The 15,168-nt window shown below is 39.7% G+C and overlaps 1 protein-coding gene across 1 annotated transcript; it reads right to left on the minus strand.

Moving 5' to 3' along the window:
* Positions 1-1,457: 1,457 nt before the first annotated feature.
* SNX20 (sorting nexin 20) lies at positions 1,458-13,152 on the minus strand. Its single transcript, XM_050922571.1, has 4 exons — positions 13,031-13,152; positions 8,289-8,458; positions 6,680-6,831; positions 1,458-2,539 (listed from the first exon to the last, which is right to left on the minus strand). Exons 2-4 carry the CDS (start codon positions 8,449-8,451, stop codon positions 1,871-1,873), a joined length of 984 nt encoding a protein of 327 aa, XP_050778528.1. The 5' UTR covers positions 8,452-8,458; positions 13,031-13,152; the 3' UTR covers positions 1,458-1,870.
* Between the last annotated feature and the right edge of the window lie 2,016 nt (positions 13,153-15,168).

Below are 15,168 nucleotides of genomic sequence, written 5' to 3' on the forward strand. Positions count from 1 at the left end.
TTTGGAGCATGAGCTTTCGTGGGTGAATACCCACTTCCTCAGATGCATGTCTGACATGCATCTGAGGAAGTGGGTATTCACCCACGAAAGCTCATGCTCCAAAACGTCTGTTAGTCTATAAGGTGCCACAGGATTCTTTGCTGCTTTTACATGTATGCCATGATGATTCACAGAATGGTCACCATGTGGTTAAGGGAGACAGCAAGGATAGAGTTCAGTTCCTTCGGTTCCAAAAGTACAGGTACCTCCCCAGAGTCTACTCAAGATAATCTGCTACCCGAGGCAAGACTACAGTGTGCCACCTGCTCCTATTTGCTAGAACAGGGGTTCTCAACAGGGTGCATATCAGACTTTATGGGGATCGGGGAGTGCATGGGGAGCCTTCTGATAGTTTGGTGGTCATGACAGAAGGGTGGCCAGGCCAAATTTGTGTGAGTGCATTGTGCCCTTGCCCCCCTAGACAAAATCTGCCTCTCTAGGCAGCTGCCTAGTTTGCATATAGATAGAACAGCCCCTGTCCCTCCCAAAAGAATCTGTCAGCAGCATAGGCGCTATGAGACACAGCTGAACAGTTCCGAGTCTGTTCAGTACAGAGCGGTGGTTCACCTTGTTCGTCATAACATGAAGACCAATTGTTTACGTAATAAAATAATAGCATTTGCACTGGGGAAATAAATAAAGAAGTAGACCGGTGGGGGAATGCTCTGCTTTTTACATTTTCATCTATCCCAACCACTGTGCCACTTCCATTTGAGAAGCTTTCACAGAAATGCCAGGACCAGGGCGAACTCAACATCCTTTCCTGTGGGAAGGGCTCCTGAAAGAATGAGCAATGTCATTTCAATGCCAGCATTGTCGTGTCAGTGCTAAGTCGTGACATTTCCCTAGGTCATAGCAGGCTCTAAAATGAATGCATTATAACTTTAAACAAAATCCTAACCATGTGTATTGCAGCTAGATCAGAATTAAAGGCTTCCATTACATTAGCCAGATGTTACCTCTACAGCATTCTTTTGTGGTTCCTTTTCATTAGGTGTACGTTGCATGGGGCATGAATTTTCCTCTCAAGTAAGAGCTCTGTTAAAAATTGCCAATAACAGGAATGTGGTTTCAATGCAAGTCATGAAATCATATCAGCTTTAAAAGGAAATTAAAAGTAAACCCCATCCCCAGTGAAATGATGACCACTGGTAGCTGCTGCTCCCATTGAAGTAAATTGTAAACTATCCATTGACTTCAATGGGAGCATACCCCATTGTATTAAAAGTCAGAAAATTATTGGGAATTTCTGAGCAGTTTTTGACAATGCTTTGATCATAGTTATAGAAAAAGTAATTAATTTCTGATAGTGTCCCCTTTTAAATAATAGGTCCTGAAAATTTCTTTTTAAAACATTTTCTCCTTCCCTCTTTGTTCATAAGGGTTTTTTTCATTAACAAAATCCATGATCCTGTAAATGTGTGAACACTTGCATAGCTTTATTTATATGAGTGGTTCCATTTTAACTGACTATACAGATGAAACCCTGAAACTGGCTATAAACAAAGTACTGTCAAAAAGAAACAAATGGAAAAAAGAGGTCCCCCCTCCCCACAAATTACTTCCCATTTTAGTAAGCATAGATGTTACTGTAACTATGCAGTAAGTACAGCATTATCTTACAGAAATGGGGTAGTGTCCCTTGTATATTTTATCATACTTTTTTAGATTGAAAACTATCAGAATCTTAACTTTTGCTGTCTGTATTTGTAAGCTGCAGTCTCCATTCAGAACTGCTTGAAAAACACATTTTGAAGTCCATGTTCCTCAATGAGAGCATGATCACGTTTTTGCTATTCAGTGAAATATGATCGTTGATCTTTTCTTGCACTCATTGTATATACTCTCGAACTGTAAGTTCTTTTAGGGTAAACACTTTTATTTGGGTTTTTTTTGCCTTGCTCTCTTCCAGTTTCTCTTGCAAGGATAAAAAGTCTTTGCCAAGTTCATATGCCAAAGTGATCATTGTTTCTAGCAATGGAACATAATACCTGTGCCCACCATGCATCTGTAGGTGAAGTAAAGCCTTTTCTCCATATTCATAGGCACTTGCTAGGTTCTCCAGGTCTTTGTGACACACAACTAAAGCACAGAGTGTAGGGACTATTAAAACAGGGCTGTGTTTGGTTAATTTTTCCTGCAGAGCGATGACTTGCACAAAAATTTCCAAAGCTTTGGTATATTGGCCTCCCCTCAGACAGCCATAAGCTTCCTCCATCTCTGGTCTTATTAAGAAGTCGATAAATTTTTTGGATCTCCGGACACATTTCATAGAATACAGAAATCCCAGATAGTCCCTGAAGGCTAATTTTCTCTCATTGATCATTTCCTCTGTGAAATTTCCAGTTAGGCATTTTTTGGGAAAGGTCAAATCTTCCATTTCTTCATCAAAGTCCTTCAAAAGATTTTTGTGCAATTTTTCAAAATCTGAATATCGACGCTCAATTACAGTTTTGTTGCCATCAAAACTGCCTGTCTGGATGATGATGATTTTATACAACTGGAAGGAAAAAAAAAAACCAAGTAGCAAGAAATATTCAGTCTTGTTACATAAAACTATAGGCTTGCTGAACGTTGACAAACATATTTTAAACTTTACTTTGATTTTGTCTGCTTTGAGATTTTGCCCTGATAGGACTGACACTGGGGCAGGTGTAAATGTAAACAGAGAAAGCCACAATTTGCACCAATGGAGTTTGTCCCTGCTTGAAAAACCCTCTCCCGCAAAAAACATTTTGCATCAATTTACATCTAATTGTGCTGATCTGCATTGTAGATGACTGTGTGCAGCACTGGTTCTGCTACATCAGTGACTAGCCATCAGCTGCAAGAAATAGAGCATATTCCCAAGATAAACAAGGCCTTTGAGATAGGTGTCCATTGAGTCAGTAATTCCTAACCACTACTGTTTCAGACTGTTGTTACTAATACTTAGTATTTGCATGTATTAGTGCTTGTAGATAGGGCACCTTAGGGGCTTCATTTCAATAAGAAGGCACTCAGCACCTGGAGTCCTTAATCTGGTAAATTAGCAAATTGCTTGTAAAAGTTTAGGAGGAGTGCTTTAAATAATTTATGTTTCATTCATGTAACTGTACTCCTTAACACATATGGTTACTACAAAAAATCATCCATAGCAAACTGAATGGATTTCCCAGAACTAATATTGAATTTAATATATTTTTCATTGGTTATAACTGTTAGAAATATTTCTGGGGATTTCTGGACATTATTAATGATCTGACGGAGGAGGAGAGAGCTGGAGGGGACATTTGGTATATGCAAAAATGAGATGGAGCAACTTCAGAGATTTTTTTTTCTAAATTCATTGTCCTGTTATGCAAAGCCTACCACTTTATATAAATACTGAAAAAGTGAATGCCACATTTCTAAAACAATCTGTTTGCTATCTAAGATCCTTCAGCAACCTCTAGCAGGAACATTTTAATACAATAATTCACAATTTAAGAATACAAAGAATAAATTTCTCTGAATTTTGCACTGACCTTGATACCAAAATGAATTTAGTAAATGTGACATTAAAAAAAAAGAAAGAAAGAAAAAAAAACTCACAAAGCTGCAAAACAGATTTTTGATGCTACATATTCTTCAAATAGATTTCCACCCAGGGCTTAATCCACAGCCCATTAAAGTTGAAGAAATCTCCAGTTAGGCTAGATCCTTGCCCTGAATACTTCCACTGAAGTCAATTGGGCTATCTCAATTACACCAGCTGAGGAGACAGTCTGTGGACCTGGATGGGTTTTGGATTGGGTCAAGATGTTACTCACTTACAATCTCATCCTGTTCCCAGTGAATTAAATGGATTTAGGCCCACAGTTTGCTTAAGTCAAACTGCTCCTTTGTAGAAATGGGCATTAGATGTTACAAACCAATACTAGCATAAGAAACTCCCTCATTCTGTTATAAAAGACATTCTCCATCCTTTGATTTTAAGCCTGATAAATCATCACTTTAGCAAGCTTCTCTCTAGCTTCCTAAAGCTGAGATGCCACTGCTCTGATATCTCTTCATTCATTAACACTGTGATGTTTTCCTATACTCTGCCCTGCTCACTGCTGATAATAAAGTACCTACTGGTTATGCAGATTCATAACAACATTGCAAGAGAGCAAGAAAATTGCATAGAAGGTAAAACGATGATTTAAGAAATCTGACTACCAAGGGCAGCTGAGTGAATAATTCACAACAAACAATCTGTTAGATGAATTTATCCCTTATCCCTTCATCCCCCTCCTGTCCTCCCTTTTCCCTGGTTTGTGGAATGTCCATGAGCAAAAGAGGTGATTTCTTCTAAGACATTATTCAAATTTCTCAGCAATTTTTTAAGGTGAAATATCTTTAAGTTGTTATTGATCTTGGAGCTAAGTTCTACCACCCTCACACACACTACGTGGTACCTTTATTCCTTGAGCACTTTTAATGAAATCAGTGGGACTATTCAGGAAGTCAGATATACAATCTGTGCAAGGGTAACAGAATCTAACTAGAACATGTATAGCATTTGAATCTCCTTTGAAAATATAAGATCATACTAGGCCAATCTCTGAAACCTTTACTCACTTGCTAAATAGCACCTTATTCCAAGAGGAATCCCACTGGGATCAATACACTAGTGTGAGTAATAATAATACAGTACATAGTTCTCAGCACTTTTCATCTGTTTACCTCACTTTACAGAGGAGGTAAATAGCATCATTCACTGCTGGGGAAACTGAGGCACGGAGTAACTCGCCCACAGTCATCCAGCAGGTCAGCGGCAGAGTTGGGAATAGAATCCAGGTCTCCTGAGGGCTCATCACAGTGAGTAAGAATGTCAGAATCTGGCCCATTGTGTTGGTTTTCCCCTTTTGACATTCCAATGTTAGCTAAAAGAGCAAATTTTTTACACTAATTGGAAAAATGTGATTAAACCATGGGTTTTTTAGATATGATCAATAGGGGATTTTTTTCCCCCTTAATGTTGATAAATAGATCTGAAATGTCACAACAGTGGAAATGCATAATCACAATCGCACAGTGTCAGAAAATGTCTTATCCTTTTCACTTACTATTTATTGTCCCTGTCCCTCTCCCTCAGGCTTTTTTTTTTTTAAATGACTCTACTGCAGGACTGAGTGTGCAAGAGGATACAGTCCAAAGTTGGTCTAGTTGTAGGATTGGAGCCTTAGGGTTTGTCTGCATATGGAAATGTGTACTTACACCAGTGCAGACCTCAAATTATAGGTATATTATACTGCCACAATGTGGGGCTTACCCTAGTGTTGCTTTGATGTGCTTGCAGCAGTATGAATTTCCTACTGTGTGTCTTGTCTTAGTCTTAAACTATAAACTCTTTGGGGGCAGGAACTGTCTCTTTGTTTTGTTTGTACAGTGCCTGGAGCGATGGAACCCTGGTCCATTAGTAGGGCTGCTGCGTGCTACAATCATACAAAGAACAATTAACACAGGGCCTACAAAATTAGCCCCGTTACTGTGTTTTTTCCCCCATTGGCACAGTCTTTATTATGAACTGCTTGTTGAAGAGTTTTTTTAGGGCAAGATTCTGCCACCCATGCTTGCTTTAAGTATTACCTTACTCTAAGAGTATGTTCTACCCAATGTGAACAAGGGTTGCAAACAGGGTTGCCAACTTTCTAGTGGCACAAATCGAACACTGTAGTCCTTCCCCTTCCTAGAGGCCCCACCCCCCACTCACTACATTTCCCCTCCCTCGGTGGCTCGCTCTCCCCCCCCTCACTCACTTTCACTGGGCTGGGGAAGTGGGTTGGGGTGTGGGAGGGGGTGAGGGATCTGGGCTGGAGATGTTGGCTCTGGGGTGGGGCTGGAGACAAGGGGTTTGGGGTGCAGGAGCAGGATCCAGTCTGGGTGGTGGGGCTGATGGATTGGGAGTATGTGAAAGAGCTGTGGGTTGAGGCAGCGGTTGGGGTGCAGGAGGGGGTGAGGGCTCTGGGGTAGGGCCGGGGATGAGGGTTTCAGGGTGTGGGAGGGGGCTCTGGGCTGGGGCAGGGTGTTGGGGTGCGGGGGGGGGTATGGGCTCTTGGGTGAGACTAGGGATGAGGGGTTTTCAGTGCAGGAGGGTGCTCTGGGTTTGAGGGGGGGCTCAGGGCTGGGGCAGGGGTTGGGGCTCAGGATAGGGGCATGGGCTTACCTCGGGTGGCTCCTGGGCAGTGGTGCAATGTGGAGGCTAAGGCAGGCTACCTGCCTGTCAGGAGGCTCCATGCGCTGCTCTCACCCGCAGGGAACTGGCCAATGGGAGTGCGGAGCCAGTGGTCAGGGTGGGGGCAGCAAGTGGAGCCCCATGCCCCCTCAACCCCCCGCAGCCTCCCTGCCTAGGAGTCGGACCTGCTAGCCAATTCCGGGATGCAGCGCAGTGCCAGGACAGGTAGGGACTAGCCTGCCTTAGTGGTGCAGCACTGCCGAATGGATTTTTAACAGTCCAGTTGGCGGTGCTGATTGGAGCCGCTAGGGTCCCTTTTTGACCTGGCATTCTGGTCGAAAGCTGGACACCTGGTCACCCTAGTTGCAAAATCTGGTCCTGAGTGAGGCTAACAACCCATGCTGTGCAGACATCTGCTGAGTGAATGAAATTATGTTACATATTCATTTGTTAGCTTACCACATATTTAGATAAGTACTTTTCTACAATTCTGGTTGATGGGATTTCAAAAAGGAGTTTGACTTGTCTACAGCGGCGTTTCTCATTCCTCCAGTAGTCCTGAAGCTGCTTAGTTGTCATTGATGAGCTAGGACTTGGGGAGTTACTGGTACCTAAAACAATATATTTAATATCTCAAGTTGTAGCCAGTGCATCTGGGAAGAAAATCCATGTACATTCACCAGGAGAGTGGCTAATTGAATTTCTGATACTATATTGCATGAATAATGTGTATATCACTACCTTTAAGACTGATAAAATAAGATCGTTCACAGCTAATAGGAACAGCTTTAGGTCATCTAATCCACGGTAAAATATGAAGGCTTGTTAGTAAAGCTTGCTAGTAAAATCCTGATGACAACAACTTTGACCGAAAAAAACATGGTGAAAAAAATATCCTACAAGCATATTGTAGAGCTAGGTTGTGAGTTCACTATAGGTGAACAGGATGCACTCTCCCAGGAGTAGCCACAGGGAGGTCACGATTCACATGTGCCTCTGAATCACACTGTCCTTCTGTTTACTTTTTGCTGGGGCAGTGGAGGGTCGGGGGTGGGGAGAGAAAGGTAAGGGGTAGTATATGCATGGTTGCAGCAAATTCTGAAATCCCCTGCACATGCTCATGTGCTCTGGGTTGATGCTTAGGGTTGGGTGAAGCCAAGACTCCATCCATACTCTACACTTTCTATTGGCTCCAGGTAGCCAGTGCAGGAGCAAAAAGGGAGTTACTGCCCCCAACTCCTTTTTGTGTACACATGGTCCAGGCTACAATCTAGACCACAGGTTATAACCAAAGCCAGAATATCATTTGTTGTAAATGTAAAAATGGGGTATAAGAGGCTGGGAAGTTAACTTACAGGGAAATTGGGACTAGATTTTAGCAATGAAGGATACTTCTCTGTCTTTGGAATCCAGTCCTGATAATTTTGTTCAGGTGAACTATGGCACAGCAATGTGGATAATGTGGCACATCACTACAATTGCTGTTTCATATGGGTATATCTGGACTTTGCATCACTGAAATTATTTGTCTAGACAACCTAAATCATTATGAGCAAATTATTCAGCATTGTAAACAATGTAAATACATGGTCACAATGGATAAGAAGGAAATCACTAAACACTTATATTTTTCACATTCAAATTGTAGGTGCCCAGAAAGTCCCTTAAATAGTTGGATTTTTTTAACCTGCTGTTTAGGTTAAAATAACATTAAAATGAGTTTCTCTTCCTCAGAGTTTGACCCAGCCTTTCCTAAATGTATGGTTTTAAGAAAGGAGTGCTGTTCCTGACAGCATTACAGAAAGAAACATGAATCAACAGTTTTCTTTTAAATAAAATCCATACCTTTAAAAAATTACCAATAAATGTATTTGCACAGTTGACAGCATTGGAGTTCTTAGTCACTGTACAAGTTCAATGCAAACTTCCCCACAGCATGTCTTCACCCTAGCCTGAAGAAATTACCACTGGAGTGGAAGTGGTCATTCCTGTTCTCTGTTTGTAACTCATGAGACATGTAGCACTGATAGCTCCATGAAAAAAGGTAGAATAAATGGTGGGTCCTAACCTGAGAGAGCAGCAGTTTCTGGGTTGTCATTGTTCACTTGAAATGAAATTTCAGCTTCGGTTTCATTTTGTTCTTCATCTAACTGAGCGGCCGCAGGACACGAAGTTATGTCAGTTACAGGCTCCTGCTGATCTCCTTCTGCTGCGTGATGGTCTCTGTCCATTGCAAAGCTGTCGCAGAAGGAATACAAAATCGTGCACTTCACATCATCAGACACATTAAGAGCTTTAGAAGTCTCCCAAAGTCCATTCTAGATAATTGTTTATTTTATTGAGTTAGGGCTTGATCTGATCCCACTGAGATAAATGAAAAGATTCCCATTGATGTCAGTGGGCTGAAGTTTACAGAGCTGCTAATTCCTCAATACCTATGTGCTTAGACACAAAGTTAAAGAAACAGACATTGTATACAAATATCTACAAGGGATAGCAGTAAAGGAATGCTGCAGCTGCCAATAAGAGTGCTGGGACCTATATGGGCATTTTGTCAGCAAGAACTTATGCCAAATAATATGTGTATTTAAGGTGAAACCCTGAATCCATCGATGTCAATGGGATGTTTGCCGTTGCCTTCAGTGGGGCCAGGATTTCACCTCTTATATTGTGCCTCAAAGTTTTCTGGACTTGGCCACAGATCAGTTGTTGAGGGGAATAAATTCTGGAAACCCTGAAGGAAAACAGCCAGACTACTGGAGAGTTTACCCCCCAAGATTTAACCGTCTAGCTGTGGCGGCATACGCAGTAGCTCAGGCTAGCTGCCCGAGTACATTCAATCACATTTGAGATCCTAGGTATCTGGGCTGCCTGTGCCACCGCAGCAACACAGCTGTTTTTTAGCATGCTAGCTCAGTCAGTCTATGTGAATGTTTACCCAAACTGGAAGTTACACGTACTGCTGCATTGCAGATGAACCCCTGAATCTGTCAATGGCCAGGCAGGTGAATTACTAAATTTTCTATTTATTATGTAACAGCATGTTCCTCCTGTCCCCCTTGCTTGTCTGTTTCAGCTACTTGCTGTGTCTTGTCACAATCGAGATTTGTAAACACTCTGGGGCGGGGCTTGGTGGTTTTTTTTTTTTTGTGCATGTGTGTGTATATGTGTGTTTTAAACTATACATTTGTACAGAGCTTATTATAATAGGGCCCTAGCGCCCTATGGCAGTATTCAAATACAGCTCCCTAATAGGGACCAATAGGCAGTACTATAATATAAATAACTATTTATAATATCATTGTGAGGAAAGGGTTTTAAAAATGTGTAACAACTTTGTCAGTGATTTGTGTTCGATCAGTTATGTGAGATGAACTTTTTTGCTCAGAGTTTGGCTAAAAAAGAAGGAAAGACAAATAATATAGGTTACTTTAAAAAGTCACAGCTCCTATTCCTGCAGTAAAACAAAAGATTAGTGAAAGATGTTATTGAGAGTGAACTGCTGCAGTACGTTTTGGAAGTGGGAGCTAGTCAAGACTGCTTGGTTCTCATTTCTGCATAATTTAAGGATCTTTGTGTACAGTCATGCAGTGCTGTACTTAGAGGTGTGGGAATTCCTTCATGGACTCTCTTGCAGTCTATTGTATCAGTAGACATTTACAAGGTTGCAAAAGCACTCACTTTAATCCCTCCCTGACAGTAAGGTGGAGCAGAATTGAGGAGAATGCAGCTTCGCCAGCTCTACTGAAAGTGCTGAGGAAGCAGCATTCCACAAAACTCTCCCTTTCTCCTTGACAGGGACCTGATTCAAAGTCCTTTGGCTTCAAAAGGTTTTGGATCAAGCCCCTGATGCAGTGAGAGGTGCAGTCACAAAAGTGAAATACCTGCAAGCTGCATGGAAACTTTTAAAAAACACCATAATAGAGGCTCAAACTAAATGTATACCCCAATTTAAAAAACATAGTAAGAGGACCAAAAAAGTGCCAGCAGCACTAAATAACAAAGTATAAAAGAAGTGGTTAGAGGCAAAAAGGCATCTTTTAAAAACAGTAAGTAAAGTCCTACTGAGAAAAAAAAGAAAGGAAGCATAAACTCTGGCAAGTCAAGTGTAAAAGTATAATTAGACCCGTCAAAAAGAATTTGAAGAGCAACTAGCCAACAACTCAAAAACTAACAGCAAATGTTTTTTAAGTACATCAGAAGCAGGAAGCCTGTTAAACAACCAGTGGGGCACTGGATGATTGAAGTGCTAAAGCAGCACCCAAGGAAGATAAGGCCATTGTGGAGAAGCTAAATTAATTCTTTGCATTGGTCTTCACAACAGAGGGCGTAAGGAATATTCCCACAATGAAGCCATTCTTTTTAAGTGATAAATCTGAGGAACTGTCCCAGATTGAGATGTTAACAGAGGAGACTTTGGAACAAACTTATACATTAAACAGTAGTAAGTCATCAGCACCAGATGGTATTCACCCAAGAGTTCTAAAGTTCAAATATGAAATTGCAGAACTACTAACTGTAGTATGTAACCTATCATTTAAATCAGCTTCTGTACCAGCTGACTGGAGGATAGCTAATGTGACACCAACTTTTTAAAAAGTCTCTAGAGGGGATACTGGCAATTAGAGATTGATAAGTCTGACTTCAGTATTGGGCAAACTGTTTGGAAGTATAGTAAAGAACAGAATTATCAGACACATAGATGAACATGATTTGTTGGGGAACAGTCAATACGGCTTTTGTAAAGGGAAATCATGCCTCACCAATCTATTAGAATTCTTTGAAGGGGTCAACAAACATGGACAAGGATGATCGAGGGATATAGTATGCTTGGATTTTCAGAAAACTTTTGACGAGGTCCCTCACCAAAGGCTGTTAACCAAAGTAAGCAGATAAGAGGGAAGGTACTCTCATGGATCAGTAACTGTGTAAAACACAGAAAACAAAGGGAAGGAATAAATGGCCAGTTTTCAGAATGGAGAGAGGTAAATAGTGGTGTCCCTGTCCCCCAGAGTTCTGTATGAGGACCAGTGCTGTTCAAGATATTCATAAATGATTTGAAAAAAGGGATAAGCAGTGAGGTGACAAAATCTGCAGATGACACAAAATTACTCAATGTAGTCACGTCCAAAGCAAACTGAGAAGAGTTACAAAGAGATCTCACAAAACTGGGTGACAGGGCAACAAAATGGCAGACGAAATTCAATGTTGATAAATGCAAAGTAATGCACATTGGAAAACATAATCCCAACTATTCATACAAAATTATGGGGTCTAAATTAGCTGTTACCACTCAAGAAAGAGATCTTAGAGTCATTGTGGAGTCACTGAAAACATCTGCTCAATGTGCAGCAGCAATCAAAAAAGCTAACTGAATGTTAGAAACCAGTAGGAAAGGAAAGATAGAAATATCATAAGGCCACTACATAAATCCATGGTATGTCCACACCTTGAACACTGCATGAAGTTCTCACCATCCTATCTCCAAAAAGATATATTAGAATTGGAAAAGGTACAGAGAATGGCAACAAAAATGATTAAGGGTGTGGAGCATCTTCCATATGAGGAGAGATTAAAAAGACTGCGACTTTTCAGCTTGGAAAAGAGATGACTAAGAGGGGATATGATAGATGACTATAAAGTCATGAATGGTGTGGAGAAAGTGAATATAGAAAAATTATTTACCCCTTCACATAACACAAGAACCAGGACTCACCCAATTAAATCAATAGACAGCAGGTTTAAAACAGACAAAAGCAAGTTCTTCTTCATACAATGCACAATCAACCTGTGGAACTCCTTGCCAGGGGATGTTGTGAAGGCCAAAACTATAACAGAGTTCAAAAAATAACTAAATTCATGAAGTTGGCTATTACCCAAGATGGGCAGGGATGCAACCTCATGCTCTGAGTGTCCCTAGCCTTTGATTGCCAAAAGCTGGGACTGGATGACAGGGGATGCATCACTTGATGCCTGCCTATTCTGTTCATTCCCTCTGAAGCACCTGACATTGGCCACTGTTGGAAGACAGAATATTGGGCTAGGTGGATCAGTGGTCTGATCAGTATGGCCATTCTTATGTTTCTATGAATGTTTTCACTGCTCTTTCAGTCTTTGTCAACCACTGCTCATTGCACATTCAAAATAGCCAGTTATTTAATGTTCAGTTAGTCAACCAGTTTGATTTATTACACTGAAATCCCAGAGAAACAAATTCATTTTATAGACTATATACCTGAAAAACCTTACTTTTTAAAATTGGGAATGTGACAATAAGAATCTCAAAAAAGGAGATTAAACGATAAAATTTACCTTAAACACCTGTAAACTAAAAATGGCTGACCAAATTTAAACTAGATTTTCCTCCTGAGTTGCAAGTTTATATGATGAGATACATCGGAGTGATATTTATGTTCAAGATATAAACCTCTGAAAACAAAATTGCATAATGGAAATACTGACATGCCCATAAATACAATGGTTCTAAAGGTGCCATTATGGTGATGAAATAGGCCCAAACTTCATTGTTCATTCGGTTCAAAAATATAGTACTAATATATATATATGAAGGAATATTCTGTCATTGTAACATACAAAAATTAATCTCAACTATTTAAACTAATCATTAAACTACTATTTACCTTAACATCTAAAAGCACAATAAAGTGAAATCTGCACTACTATTCACAAAGACAGTCTGTTGCTTTAAACAGGTTGTTTCATGGTAATATTTGTACTGAAAAATACCATTCAGAGTTATTTAATTGAATGCTTATTAATATTACAAAATATAACACACAAAATGCTGACCTTTGAGCTTCTGAAGAGTTTTCAGGGGTGACAAGATTGCAACGTGAGTCTTGCTTTTTATTTTCAAAACACAGAAAAACATGTCTGTTGTCTTGTAGCAGACAGGTTCTTTATTTTTGCAAAAAGGAAGGAGGAAGTCTTGCTTAAATCTGACTTCCTCATCCAGTTGGTTTGTTGCTTTAGTGGGTGGTTACTTCAAAATGAAAGTGGCTTTCTGCCTTGAGTCATTTTTCATATAGTTTACAAGCAGGATAAACCTAATCCTGTTTCCATTGTTATACTTTTTTTTTTTAAACAACACTGCAAGTTACAGACAATGCCACCTTTAACTTGGATTATCTTGGTTTCTGTCACAAGTCCACTTATTTTTAAAGTTAGATGTATGATTTGCTTACTTGTGAACAGACAATCATGGGTGAAATCCTTGACTTCAATGGAGACAGGATTTCACTCATGATGATAATATATAGCTATATGAGAATTTCAGATTTTAAATCTGCCCGTTTATGTGTAGCCATATTATTTTATGGTTCTCAAGGGTCTGAATACTCTTTGGTCTTGCTAAAGGAAAGTGGCAAAGAATCTCTTTCAGTGTTTTAAGACCTATATGCTCAGTTATTTCAAAAGAAGGAACTCCTAATTAAATACCCTGCAGAAATATAAACACATTGTTATTACCAGCATTGTTCACTGACTATCAAAATAATTTTTCAAACCTTGACTTGATTACTAAAACCTGTCAAAATGGTAATTAGCAATGTCATAAAATTAATAATAAAATAAGCATATCAATGAAACTCTGAATATCAACAGAATAAAAATGTAATAATATATGTCTCCTTACATCCCCAGTTTCATTTAAATAATCAAATGAAGCATGAAAAATGGATTAAAGAGCACAAAAGTGTATTATGCAGGTTCTGCCTGAATGTGTTTTTTTAAAGTTTAAGCAAAAAGTTTAGCTGTTTGGGAATACAAGGAGAGTTGGGTGGGGGAAACCTTTTCTTATTGTAAAAAAAATATATATTTTTGCAACTTGTAATGAACAGTACGTTTGAGTGTTCTGGTGAAAAATTGGTTTTGATTTTCACATGCACAACAGTAGTGCAATTTTAGTAGTGGTAGCACACATTCTGAGGGAAGAAAAGATTTTCTAAAAGGTTAATTTAGCTGACTACTTACAAACTATGGAAAGTTAGTAGTGATTGATGCCTGGATCCACATGCACTGGCTCATTCATCATGCATTTTGTATGAAATACTTCCATTCACTTCATTTGTCCGCCATATACAGATTAGTGCACACTAGTAAAAGATGAAACATGTGTACCTAGGGATATAGAAATAATAGTTATATTGTATTATTGGACAAATGATATGTTTATAGTCCTATGTCCATATGACTTCAGCACATAAAAATAGCATTCCTTGGAGATGTCAGGACTACATCACACAGGTCAGCTTGCTGGTAGGAATGTGGTATTCATTTTAGGGAGAAAAACCTGACAGTTCCAGTGAGGGAGGCTTGGAGGTATCAGTTGCTATGTTGGCTGCTGTATTCAAGGATGTGCACATCACAGATTGTATTAGTCATATATTAATAGATTATAAGGCCCAAAGGACCACTGCGGTCATGTAGTCTGACCTCTTGTGTAACACAGGCCATGGGACTTCCGTGAACTAATCCTGAACTAATCCTGTTTGAATTAAAGATTTAGAAAAAATCTAGTCTTGATTTAAACTTTCCAGTGATGGAGAATCCATCCCAACCCTTGGTAAGTTGTTTCAATTGAAAATTGCCTTCCATGTTAAAACATCTGTTCCATATTTTGCTATTGTCCACTTGGGATAGTAATAACAAAAATCTTATTTGGCCATCTGACTACATTTGTCCATTCAGATTCAAACGGATAAAAATATTTAAATACAGAATACACAGCACAGTGGGTACCAGCTTGTCTAAGGCAAGTCTCAGACAAGGAGCTTGTACATTTTGTGAACACACTAGTTTTCTGAAAACCTTATCTTCCTGTAATGAGCATAGCAAGTTAACATTGTGCTAATATTTTGAGGATACCAACATGCTAATTTATCCTGTTTACTGGAGCCACGCCCATGTCTCAGTCAATTTGTGGCTGT

The sequence above is a fragment of the Gopherus flavomarginatus genome, chromosome 14 (assembly GCF_025201925.1).
Source record: "Gopherus flavomarginatus isolate rGopFla2 chromosome 14, rGopFla2.mat.asm, whole genome shotgun sequence".
NCBI lineage: Eukaryota > Metazoa > Chordata > Testudines > Testudinidae > Gopherus > Gopherus flavomarginatus.

Coding starts and splice junctions, on each gene's coding strand:
- SNX20 (XM_050922571.1), bottom strand. CDS start 8,451: ATGGACAGAGACCATCACGCAGCAGAAGGAGATCAGCAGGAGCCTGTA. Junction 6,832..8,288: donor AGAAACTGCTGCTCTCTCAG/GTTAGGACCCAC, acceptor ATATTGTTTTAG/GTACCAGTAACTCCCCAAGT. Junction 2,540..6,679: donor AGTACTTATCTAAATATGTG/GTAAGCTAACAA, acceptor TTTTCCTTCCAG/TTGTATAAAATCATCATCAT.